This window comes from Bison bison, unplaced genomic scaffold, assembly GCF_000754665.1.
Source record: "Bison bison bison isolate TAMUID 2011002044 unplaced genomic scaffold, Bison_UMD1.0 scf7180017864254, whole genome shotgun sequence".
Taxonomy (NCBI): domain Eukaryota; kingdom Metazoa; phylum Chordata; class Mammalia; order Artiodactyla; family Bovidae; genus Bison; species Bison bison.
The window spans coordinates 2,052,131-2,064,740 of record NW_011494826.1 but is presented as its reverse complement, the minus strand read 5'-3'; the positions used below and the strand labels follow the sequence as shown (position 1 = coordinate 2,064,740).

Genomic DNA, 12,610 nt, shown 5'->3' with positions numbered 1-12,610 from the left:
CCCTGTTCATCACCAACTCCCGGAGCTTGCTCAAACTCATGTCCATCGAATCAGTGATGCCATCCAACCATCTCATCCTCTGTCGTCCCCTTCTCCTTCTGCCTTCAGTTTTTCCCAGCATCAGGGTCTTTTCCATCAGGTGGCCAAATTATTGGAGTTTCAGTTTCAGCTTCAGTCCTTCCAATGAATATTCAGGACTGATTTCATTTAGGATTGACTGGTTTGATCTCCTTGCTGTCCAAGGGACTCTCGAGTCTTCTCCAACACCACAGTTCAAAACATCAATTCTTTGGGGCTCAGCTTTCCATGTAGTCCAACTCTCACATCCATACATGACTACTGGAAAAACCATCGCTTTGACTAGATGGACCTTTGTTGGAAGGTAATGTCTCTGCTTGTAATATGCTGTCTAGGTTTGTCATAGCTTTTCTTCCAAGGAGCAAGTGTCTTTTAATTTCATGGCTGCAGTCACCATTTGCAGTTATTTTGGAGCCCCCCAAAATTAAGTCTCTCACTATTTCCATTGTTTCCCCATCTATTTACCATGAATCTCAATCAACAGATTAATCTCAGTAAATTGTAAACATTTTTATAGTAAATGTGAAGCTTGCTGAGTAAGACAAGTTAAAGATATATTTCAAATTATTACTTAAAATTACAGCCATGTATAATTATCTTTGTCAGCATTTGCATTGTTCTTCAAATGTTTTTATGTTTTTCTATATTGAAATGAGCTGAATTTTGGAAAGTCTTTTTAAGGGAGTTGTATGGCTCAAACAGTAAAGCGTCTTCTTGCCATGCGGGAGACCTGGATTTAATCCCTGGGTCAGGAAGATCCTCTGGAGAAGGAAATGGCAACCCACTCCAGTACAAAATCCCATGGACGGAGGTTCCGGTAGGCTACAGACCATGGGGTTGCAAAGAGTTGGATATGACTGAGTGACTTCACTTTCTTTACTTTTCTACAAATGCTTTTCTACAAATGTGTGACTAGAAAATTATTGAAATATAATCTAGTGCTCTAAGGTATATCTTAGGAGAGAAACAAGGGCTCTATTTTGTTACATTTTGGGGGAGTAAAACATTAATTATGCTTTTGAATGTACAGTTTGCCTGCAGTTTCCCACCTGAGTACGTGAATCTTATCTAAGTTTGCATGACTTGCTGTGCCTCTCCACACTACATTTTTACCCTCAGCCTCATTTATTTATTATTTATATGGCAACTGCAACAGAAATTGAAAAGGCCTCGGTTTTGTGTTAATAGTTTTGAAAGGTCAACAAAACATACTTGAATTACTTACTGTGGGTGTTTTTCAGGACTCATTACTAGGATCTCACACTTTATACATTTGTCTCCCCCAATTTTTATTTTTTCTTATGACTTTGACTATCATTTTGTTGGTGATAATAGCAAAATTTCTCTTTTGTTTATATTTTTAGCTGCCTTTACTGAAAATTTCTACATGTAAATTTCATACATAGTCAACAATGTTGAATTGATTGAACCACCATCTTAAACTCTTTATTTTGTAAACAAACTTATTAAGTTATAGTTTACTTGCTACAAAAAGTTGCTGATTTAAAATGTATGATTCAGTGATTTTTATACTTCTGTGTAGTCACTTTACATTCACATTCCTAGCCCCTAGCAATTATTAATGTTACTATCTATAGTTTCACCTTCTGTGAACATTACTTACAAATGGAATCAAACAATATATAGTCTTTTGCCTGGCTTCTTTTTTGATTATAATATTTTTGAAGTTCATATGTTACAGCATGTATCAATATCTTATTCCCTTCTGTTGCTAAATAGTATTCAGTATATGAATATTAAATGAATGAATTCATATTCATTTTGTATGAATATACTTCATTTTGCTTATCCATTCACCAGTTGATGGACATTTAAATTGTTTCCACTATTTGGCTACCATGAATAATGCTGCTGTGAACATTCTTGTAAAAGTCTTTGAACATACATTTCTCTTGAGTAGATACCTTTAAGTGGAATTATCAAGTTGTATAGTAAATTTATGAGAAACTGCCAAACTTATTTCAAAGTGGTCACACCATTGTACACTCTCATCAGCAGTGTTTAAGGGTTCTAATTTCTCTATATCCTTAGTGACACTTTGATTATAGCCATTGTGGGGGGTGTGAAGTAGTACTTCATTGTACTTTTAATTTGCATTTTTCTAATGATTACTGCTGTTGAGCATCATTTCATGTACTTATTAGCCTTTGATGTATCTTCTTTGGTGAAACGACTATTAAAATCCTTACCCGTTTTTAAATTGGAGGTTTTGTTTTTTTAAAGAATTTTTCAGTTTTAAGAGTCCTTTACATGTATACTGGATACAAATTTTCTATAAGGCATGTCGTTTGCAAATACTTTCTCCAAAGTCCGTGTTTTATCTTTAAAAATTTTCTCAATCCTTCTCTTTCCCAATTATCCTGTTTCAGTTAGTCTTCAGATTTGTCTGGTTTTCTCATTTAATATTCAACTGAGCTATTTCAGGTTACTACCAAGTCTTGCAGTTTTAATTATAACTTTTTCCCCCTCTTCCTCTCAGTCAGTACTCAGATCTTCAAACCTAGTTACTAAAATAGCTACAAACCTGACCTACTTGATTCTAGGCTCTTCTTTCTTTGGCACTATTTTATTTTCCTCGGCTATAAATGCATAGCTATTTTTCTTTTGAAACTAACAAAGATTGCATAGGTTTTAAAACTATTTATAATGAAAAATTTCCAAAATACAAAGTAGAAAAATCTTACAGTGAAACTCATATGCCTAATGTCTAGATTCAGTAATTTTTAATTTGCTTCATATATATTTTTTCAGAATGATTTGGAAGTAAATTGCAGGTTGTAAAATTTTACCTTTAAATTGTTTAGTCTGCATCTCCCTCTGACCTGCCCTGATATAGGACATCCTTGTACATAGCCATAATGCCATAATCACACCAAACAAAGTTAATAAAATGTTTCCAATATATTCTTATACCCAGGCCATATTCAAATTTTATCCATTTTCTCTCAGATGTCTCATTTTTTTCCTTCCTAAAAAATGTCTGTTTTTTCCTTCCTAAATTGTTACTGAGCTAATGACTCTTGTTATATTTATTAAACTTTTTAATTTTTAAAAAATCTAGAACAGCTCATATCTCATGCTACATTTCTTGATTTTCTTTCTCATGCTGTGGCTTATTGAAGACATCAAGCCAGTTGTCATTGGGTATGAATTGTTTCCCTATGCTGTTGCTCAATATGGCCCCATATATATTGTTTTTTATACTTTTTATGGTTATAAATGTAAAGTTTACCCATTTTGATGAATTTAAAAAATATTGCATAGAGGTAAAAATATAAATAGTTCACACAGTCTTATCACCTAGAGATTCAGTTCAGTTCAGTTCAGTTCAGTTTAGTTGCTCAGTCGTGTCCGACTCTTTGCGACCCCATGAATCACAGCATGCCAGACCTCCCTGTCCATCACCAACTCCCGGAGTTCACTCAGACTCACGTCCATCGAGTCAGTGATGCCATACAGACATCTCATCCTCTGTCGTCCCCTTCTCCTCCTGCCCCCAATCCCTCCCAGCATCAGAGTCTTTTCCAATGAGTCAACTCTTCGCATGAGGTGGCCAAAGTACTGGAGTTTCAATTTTAGCATCATTCCTTTCAAAGAAATCCCAGGGCTGATCTCCTTCCGAATGGACTGGTTGGATCTCCTTGCAGTCCAAGGGACTCTGAAGAGTCTTGTCCAACACCACAGTTCAAAAGCATCAATTCTTCAGCGCTCAGCCTTCTCCACAGTCCAACTCTCACATCCATACACGACCACGGGAAAAACCACAGCCTTGACTAGACGGACCTTTGTTGGCAAAGTAATGTCTCTGCCTTTGAATATGTTATCTAGGTTGGTCATAACTTTCCTTCCAAGGAGTAAGTGTCTTTTAATTTCATGGCTGCAGTCACCATCTGCAGTGATTTTGGAGCCCAGAAAAATAAAGTCTGACACTGTTTCCACTGTTTCCCCATCTATTTCCCATGAAGCGATGGGACCGGATGCCATGATCTTCGTTTTCTGAATGTTGAGCTTTAAGCCAACTTTTTCACTCTCCACTTTCACTTTCATCAAGAGGCTTTTGAGTTCCTCTTCACTTTCTGCCGTAAGGGTGGTGTCATCTGCTTATCTGAAGTTATTGATATTTCTCCCAGCAATCTTGATTCCAGCTTGTGCTTCTTCCAGTCCAGCGTTTCTCATGATGTACTCTGCATAGAAGTTAAATAAGCAGGGTGACAATATACAGCCTTGACGTACTCCTTTTCCTATTTGGAACCAGTCTGTTGTTCCATGTCCAGTTCTAACTGTTATTTCCTGACCTGCATACAGATTTCTCAAGAGGCAGGTCAGGTGGTCTGTGTGGATCACAGCAAACTGTGGAAAATTCTTAAAGAGATGGAGATACCAGGCCACCTTACGTGTCTCCTGAGAAACTTGTATGCGGGTTAAGAAGCAACAGTTACAGCCTTACATGGAACAACTGACTGGTTCAAAATTGGGAAAAGGGTCCAACAAGGCTGTATATTGTCATGCTGTTTATTTAACTTATTTGCAGTGTACGTCATGGGAAATGCCAGGCTGGATGAATCACAGACTGGAATCAAGATTGTCAGAAGAAATATCAACAACTTTATATATGCAGATGATACCTCTCTAATGACAGAAAGTAAAGGGGAACTAAAGAGCTTCAATGAGGGGTGAAAGAGGAGAGTCAGAAAACTGACTTAAGAGCTCAACATTCAAAAGACTAAGATCATGGCATCCAGTCCCATCACTTCATGGTAAATAGAAGGGGAAAAAGTGGAAACAGTGACAGATCTTATTTTCTTGGGCTCCAAAATCATTGTGAATGATGACTGCAGCCATGAAATTAAAAGACACTCGGTGCTTGGAAGAAAAACTATGACAAACTTAGACACATACTAAAAATGAAAGACATCACTTTATCAACAAAAGTCCATATAGTCAAACTTAATGGTTTTTCCAGTAGTCATGTACGGATGTGAGAGTTGGACCATAAAGAAGGCTATGTACTGAAGAGTAGATGCTTTTGAACTGTGGTGGTAGAGAAGACTCTTGAAAATCCCCTGGACAGCAAGGAGATCCAACCAATCAATCCTAAAGGAAATCAGTCCTTACTATTCATTGGAAAGACTGATGCTGAAGCTGAAACTCCAATACTGTGTCCAACTGATATGAAGAGCCGATTCATTAGAAAAGACCCTGATGCTGGGAAGGATTGAAGGCAAAAGGAGAAGAAGGCAGCAGAGGGTGAGATGGTTAGATAGCTCACTGACTCCATGGACATAAATTTGAGCAAACTCTGGGAGATAGTGAAAGACAGGGATGTCTGGTGTGGCATTGCATGGGGTCACAAAGAGTCGGACATGACTTAGTGATTGAACAGCAACAAAATAGTCCATTATGTTGTATATCCTATTCATTAATTAATTGATGGAAACATGGGTTACTTTATCTCTTGGCTATTGTGAATAATGCTGCTATGAGCACAACTGTTCAAGTTCTTGCTTCCTTCCTTTTGGGTATAACCAAGAAACGGAGTTGTTAGCTCATATGGTAGTGCAGGTGCAAGTGTTAGTTGCTCAGTTGTGTCCGACTCTTTCCAACCCCATGACTGTAGCCTGTCTATTCCTGTCCATGGATTTCTCCAAGCAGAAATACTAGAGTGGGTAGCCAGTCCCTTCCCCAGGAGATCTTCCCAACCCAGGGATCCAACCTGGGTCTCCTGCATTGTAGGTGGATTCTTTGCCGTCTGAGTTACCAGGAAAGCCCGGCTCATATGGTAATTTTATGTTTAATCTTTTGAGGAATTGCTATCTATTTTCCACAGTAACACCATTTTACATTCGCATCAGCAATGCACGTGAGTTCCAGTTTCTCCACATCCTTGCCAGTACTTGTTATTTTATGTGTTTTTTGTTTTTGTTCTGGATAATAGACATCCTAAATAGCTGTGGGTGTGAAGTGCCACAGTGGGGCCCTCTGTATTTGTGGCTTCCACATCTATGGATTCAGCCAACCATGAAGTTCCATCTGGGTTTGGTCAGTTTGTGGACACAGAACCCAGGGATGAGGAATCTGGGGATGGAGTGGGCTGACTGTACTAGTATGCCATTTTATATAAGAGACTTGTGCATCTGCGAATTTTGGTATCTGGATCGTGGCACCAGACCTCTCCTCCAGCCCTAGAGATACTGAGGGATGACTGTATATCATTATAGTTTTGATTTGGATTTCCCTAATGAGTAGTTATGTTAGTCATCTTTCCTTGTGCTTATTGGCCATTTGTGTATCTCTGGAGAAATGTTTTTTCAAGTCCTTTCCCCAGATTTGGTGATGGACTTGTGAGGTCCCAGTGTCAGAGATGCTATTAATATTATGTTAAACTAGCTAAGATAATGTTACAGCATATTAAAGTTGTTGAAGAGAAAAACCATGAGTCATATACAGACATCTTCAGTGTCTCATTCGTCACTGCCTCAGCTGCACTTGTAAGTCATGGTTTTTACCTTTTTTTCCTCCTCCTTTAAATAAAAGAGAAAACAATTGCTTTATGTATCCAACTTAGTAATATAGGGGAAAAAGAAAAGGAAACTAAGGGAGGTAATAAGAGAAATAAATTAAAAATTAGAAAATATTGGAACTAATAACTGTAAAAACTAGTTTTTATTAGAAAGTTAGGACATAGAGAAACTGATGAGAACTATACCAAGAAAAGTAGCAGAACTGTAGTTAGAATCAGAAAACATGGACTGTAAAAAAAATACACATATTCAAAAATTAGAATTCTATGCTCAGATTATAAATATGGAAATCTCAATGTAATGGTGCTATGTTGCTGAGTGGCATTTTATTTTGTATATTTTTAATCAAATATGGTCTTTTAATTTTAGTTTTCCAGTAGTACTTTTCAGAAAAATATGTGGATATTTTATCCAACTTAGTTTTTGCATAAACTTTTCTCATTTTGTGTGTGTGTGTGTAAGTAGACATCAAATACACACATTTGATAAGTAAGTTTACTTCCATTATAGACTCAGAATAGACATTCTGTGGCAAAACTTTGCACATAATGATTTCATTACTGTGCTCCCTATCTAAAACTTTCAAGAAAGCACAAATTATCAAAATTGTAATAGGAAAATGTGAGAACAGATTATGCTTATATATTTGGTGAATTCTGCCGTTGACATTGGGCTTCCCTGGTGACTCAGATGGTAAAGAATCTGCCTGCAGTGCAGGAGACCCAGGTTTGATCCCTGGGTCGAGAAGATCCTCCAGAGAAGGAAATGGCTACCCACTCCAGTATCCTTTCCTGGAAAATCCTATAGACAGAGGAGCTTGGCAGGCTGTAGTCCATGTGATCGCAGAGTCAGACATGACTGAGCGACTAACACTTTTCACTTTCACCACTGACATTGAACAACTACTCTTTAAGGCAAAATTTGAATTTAATGATGGATTTGATTTTCTTCCTTTAAATTATTTGTCGCTGTGTGTTAATTATATAATGTGGATTTCAGTAATACAATGAAAAACAGGTAATATTTTTAACGTGAAGAAATTTAGCTCATCTTTAAAAACTGCAAATAAGTAGTAATATGAAAGTAATATTTATAAGTATTATTTTCTTTCATTTTTCTAACAGGGTCAGCATATTTCATTAGCACCCATTCAAAAACTTGAAGAAGCTCTGTATGAATACCAACCACTGCAGATAGAGACATGTGGACCACAGGTTCCTGAGCTTGAGATGCTAGGAAGACTCGGGTAAGTGTCCAGAAGAACTTTTCATTGAGGAGCTGATGTTTAGGGCTTTGTTGTTTCTGTTTTTAACTGACACTTTAACACTGCTAGATTCTGAGTTTATAGAACTTAACTCTTTTGTGAGAAACGAATGGTGCTTAATGCTAAGTTAATTTATTACTTTTTCCTACTGTCTTATTAGGTCTTTTGAAATTGAATTGTACTAGTTCCCTTTTAAGAATGTCATTGGCAGACATACTGAAGTAGCTCTTCATTTTTGCTCACTTTGTATTTTTTAGAAATAGGGGCTTCATTTATTAATAGTCAGCTGTAAGCCATGAAAATAGAATTGAACTCCTTGTCATGAAAAAGAGCAGATTTACTATCAGTTAAGTACAGTGCAGTTATATTTATGAGAAATGAGCTGTAAAATATATTTTGTCAAAGGGTATGATACAGGACAGGCCTAATGGCTCAGAAGCTGTAGCATCCATTTTGGAAACGAACTTGGGGTTATGGCTTTTGTGAGCCATGTAGATAATCATATTTTGTCTTGGGCGAACACATGGGTATTTGTGTAATTGGAAAGTATAGGTACAAACTTTGTTGAATGGAGCACATTGGATCTTGATCTGCTGTCTCAATCTAAACTATTGAATAATCTAAAAACAGTTATTTCTTAATAAAATAAAATAGCTTAAAGAGTATAATATGAAAGGAAAATAATGAATACAGTGAAGTGAAGTAAAAAAAAAAATGTAGAAAAGGGCCCCAACAACAAAAAGAAGATAGATGAAACAGATGGTAAAACCTACACGCATCTTCAAAACCACAACTACAACTTTGAACATAGTGCATTGTATTTTGCATATGAACATGGAGGCTCCAAGTTGAAATTACTGTTAGAATCATAGGTAATTTACTTATACACTATTTTCTCTAGTTTTATAGTCTCTTTAAAAGTCCTGTAACCTCCAAGCATAAAGTAGAGAAGAAAAACGAAGCCTAAAATTCCCAAGAGTTTGTGATAACAAAAGTATTAAATAATTGGCCCCATTTTCTCTGTATTTTCATTTTGAGACTCTGATTTCACATATGTAAAACCTTCTGATGTTGTTTTACAGTCTTGAATGCTCTATTTTGTGTTTTTTCAATCTTCTCTTGAGTTTATGTTTTGAAAGTTTGGATAATTCTTCTTGTCCTATCCTTACAGTTTACTTATTCTTCTGTGCCGTTCTTGCTGATAAGCTCATCAAAGGTATTCTTTCTGATATAGCAGTTTTCACTTATAGCATTTCCATTTCACTCCCCTTGGTAATCTCCATCTTTTTGTTGAAATTTCCTATTTGTACATATTATCCACTTTTTCCACTAATTCCTTTAGCTTATTAATCGTGTTATTTTCGAGTGCCTCTTTGATAGTTTCAGCATGTCTGGGTTCAATTCTGTTGATTACTTTATGACTTAATATTAGATTTGTTTTTCTTGCTTTCTTGTGTTTATTGTAATTTTGTTTGAATATTGGATAGGTTGTGCAACAAAACAGTAGAGACTTGAGATAAATAAAATTGATTGCCAGAAATATTTATGTCCCTTTTTCTGTCAGGCCATTAATGTAGAGAGTTGAGTATCAAGTCTGTAGTTTCATCTCAGTTTTGTTGTGCCTGAAGTTATCATCCATGTATCATAGGCTTCAAATTCTTCCAGCCATAATCTGTTGTACCTAGTATAAGGCCTGGAGTGCTGGAGGGGTTTTTTTACGTAAAATTTTATTTGAATCTAAATAAAGGATACAGGATCATGATTTTATTTTGTTTTAGTGGTTGAGGGACTTTCAATTATTACTGAGTATTTAGAATATAGTTAGTTCCAGGATTCTAGAAGTATATTTTCGTCTCTCTCAACAAAGACTGTGCAATATATTCTGTATCCACAACAGTTAAGAGGACAAACTGTTTAGATTACCAGTTTGTATGTATTTCACGATTGACTATAAATTTCAGCTTTCTGTGGCTCACTGGTGGAGAAATTTCTAGATTGTCAATAGTGATGTCAGAATTCCTAAAGAATCGTTGACTTTTTCTTGATGTAAAAGTATCTACCAAAATAAAAGGTGTCTCACACCTTCCTTCTGTCCAGACTTTTATCTTAAGAAATGGATTGAATTCTATACAGACAATTTCATTTTGGGAACCAGGATTAATTAGCTCAGGTGGTCTCTTTGATGACATGTTATGACTTCATACTTAGCATTTGCCAAAATAAATCCTAAATTAATTTATTACTTTACTAGTTCATTTTCTTTTCTGGAATTATTATTTGAAGCCATATGCTTTCTTCTTTTTTAATAATTACTATAGATATAAGATGTAATCTGATTTTCAGAAACACTTGGAAAGAAATGGAAGAAGTTGCTCAGTGAAGTGACTTTGCAAAGAATAATTTGGTATCTACAGAGGTTCTACTTTTAAGGTACAAGGAATATAAACTTTAGTTGACTTAAGGTATAGTAGTTACACATCTCTTCTAAGGTTTGTCCATATCTTTCTTTGTTCGAAGATTGCATCTGCTAAGCCTAAGGTATCCGTTTATAGTGGGCTCTCTTCCTTCCCATAAAACTCTTAACTTCTATTCTTCTCTTTTACTGTTACAACAGATTTTCCATTTTATATTATGTTATCCTATAGAGGAGACAAGTTCAGTTTTTCTACAGGCAAATAGATAATTAATTAACTACCTTATCTCCACTTCTTGTATCTGTTTTGAAATCTGTATGACATGATGAAGTTAAGAATACTGCATTTTGTAGCTTCACATTAGTTGGTGCAAAACTATGGATGTAGACACTTTCAAAATAATTTTAATTATATAATTTTGGGAGTATGTGGAATAAGGTCTTGGGAGGCATTTTGTCTTCAAAGAACTACATTTGTGTCATGTGTAATTGGAAAAAGGATAAAACTGAAAGTACATTGCCATGAGATTTTAGGTAATTTTTACTGGAATTTTTCCTAAAGTTAGTTAAACTTGGGAAGTAGATGAAGAATAAATGAAAATTTCTCATTAAGGAGGGTATTATGAATATGTAATTATAGTTCAGATTGCACTGGCAGTATTCTTCAGGTTTGCTCAAGGCAATATGTAAACATGTTTTATTAATTCTGTGCTGGTGGGAGCAAGCACTGGAGAAACTTAACTGCTAATTGACATTCCCCAGACTGCTGCTTTAGTGGTTAGTTTAGTAAAGTCTCATTGATTGGCATTCTGAAAGTGTCTTTTTAATAATCAACTGGCTTTGTAGTTAATATTTTACTACTTCCCAGCCAAAGAAGAGTATTTCCCTTAACTAATATAAACTACAAGCATTTATCAATTTAATTCATCATATTATTTAGTCAAATATCACTACCGTTTTAAATATCTGATTTATTTAATATGAACATTTCATTCATGAACCTACTACAGAAATAAGGAAAAACATTTTATAGGATAAGCTATAATCTTTAAGCAAGATGTATATTTTTCACTTTTCCTTATTTGTGAATTTAAGTGAACCATTTGCTACCAGATTGCTGTAGAATAAAATTTTAATCTTCATTTCTGTAGAACATTTTTGTATGTTTCTCTGTGGTAGAATGTTTTAGCCAAGTGCATACATTCATTTCTGTCTCTTCTGGTAACATATGTAAGTTCCATGCTATCAACTAGTAGAGCTTTAAATAAACAAACTGTAATAGTTTAATATCTAGAGTACTTCCTAACCAGTTGATGAGATCATTTTCTTATTATTGTGAAATCAATCGTGAAAAAAACTGTGGTCGTAATGACAGTATTGGATTAACTCAGTTAACTAGAACCTGATGATAATTAGAAGAAAGTTTCTTGTTTGATCTCCATCAGCACCTGTCAATTTTGTTTTCTTTTGTGGCCATAGATGACATAGATAAAAATCAGATTGCCGAACAGAAGTAACTGACCTGTTACAAATCCGTATGGTTATTGGCAAAGCAATTAAAATGTTCATTCTTCAGGGAATAGGATAGGGTATAGTTCCCCTAAAATAGAAGATCCACCTATCTACCTTCATTATAACCATGGAGATTTTTTGTCTTCCCTTCTTTTTTCCTTCTTTTCTTCCTTCAGTTCTTTCTTTCTGTCTGTCTCTTTCTCTCTCTCTCTCCCCTCCTCCCTTTCTCCCTCCCTTCCTTCCTCTTTCCTTTCCTTTCTCTCTTTTTCTCTCTCTCTCTTACTCCCTCCTTTTCTTCCCCCTTTCTTTCCTTTCCCTCTTTTGAAAGTTTAGTTAATTTAGAGTATTAGATATACAGAACTGTGAGTCAGCTTAACCTATACAGCGTGTTAAAAAGCAGAGACATCACTTTGCCAACAAAGTTCTGTATAGTCAAAGCTATAGTTTTTCCAGTAGTCATGTATGGATGTGAGAGTTGGATCATAAAGAAGGTTGAGCATTGAAGAACTGATACTTTAGAATTGTGATGTTGGAGAAGACTCTTAAAACTCTCTTGGACTGTAAGGAGATCAAACAAGTCAATCCTAAAGAAAATCAACCCTAAATATTCATTGGAAAGACTGATGCTGAATATCTAATACTTTGGCCACCTGATGCAAAAAGCTGACTCATTAGAAAAGACCCTGATGCTGGAAAAGATTTAAGGCAAAAGGAGAAAAGGGCAGCAGAGGATGAGATGGATAGATAGCATCTTTGGCTCAGTGGATATCAATTTGAGCAAACTCTGGGAAATAGTAGAGG

The 12,610-nt window shown here is 35.6% G+C and overlaps 1 protein-coding gene across 2 annotated transcripts in view; it reads left to right on the top strand.

Moving 5' to 3' along the window:
• The window catches only part of MNAT1 (MNAT CDK-activating kinase assembly factor 1), a 213,582-nt gene that overhangs the window by 126,791 nt on the left and 74,181 nt on the right, over positions 1 to 12,610 (top strand). Inside the window, exon 7 of one of the 2 annotated variants that reach the window (XM_010847654.1) lies at positions 7,745 to 7,866. In XM_010847654.1, the coding sequence (XP_010845956.1) occupies positions 7,745 to 7,866 (122 nt within the window). Of the gene's footprint in view, positions 1 to 7,744; positions 12,016 to 12,610 lie in introns of those variants that run through there. The other variant, XM_010847656.1, reaches the window with a different exon arrangement.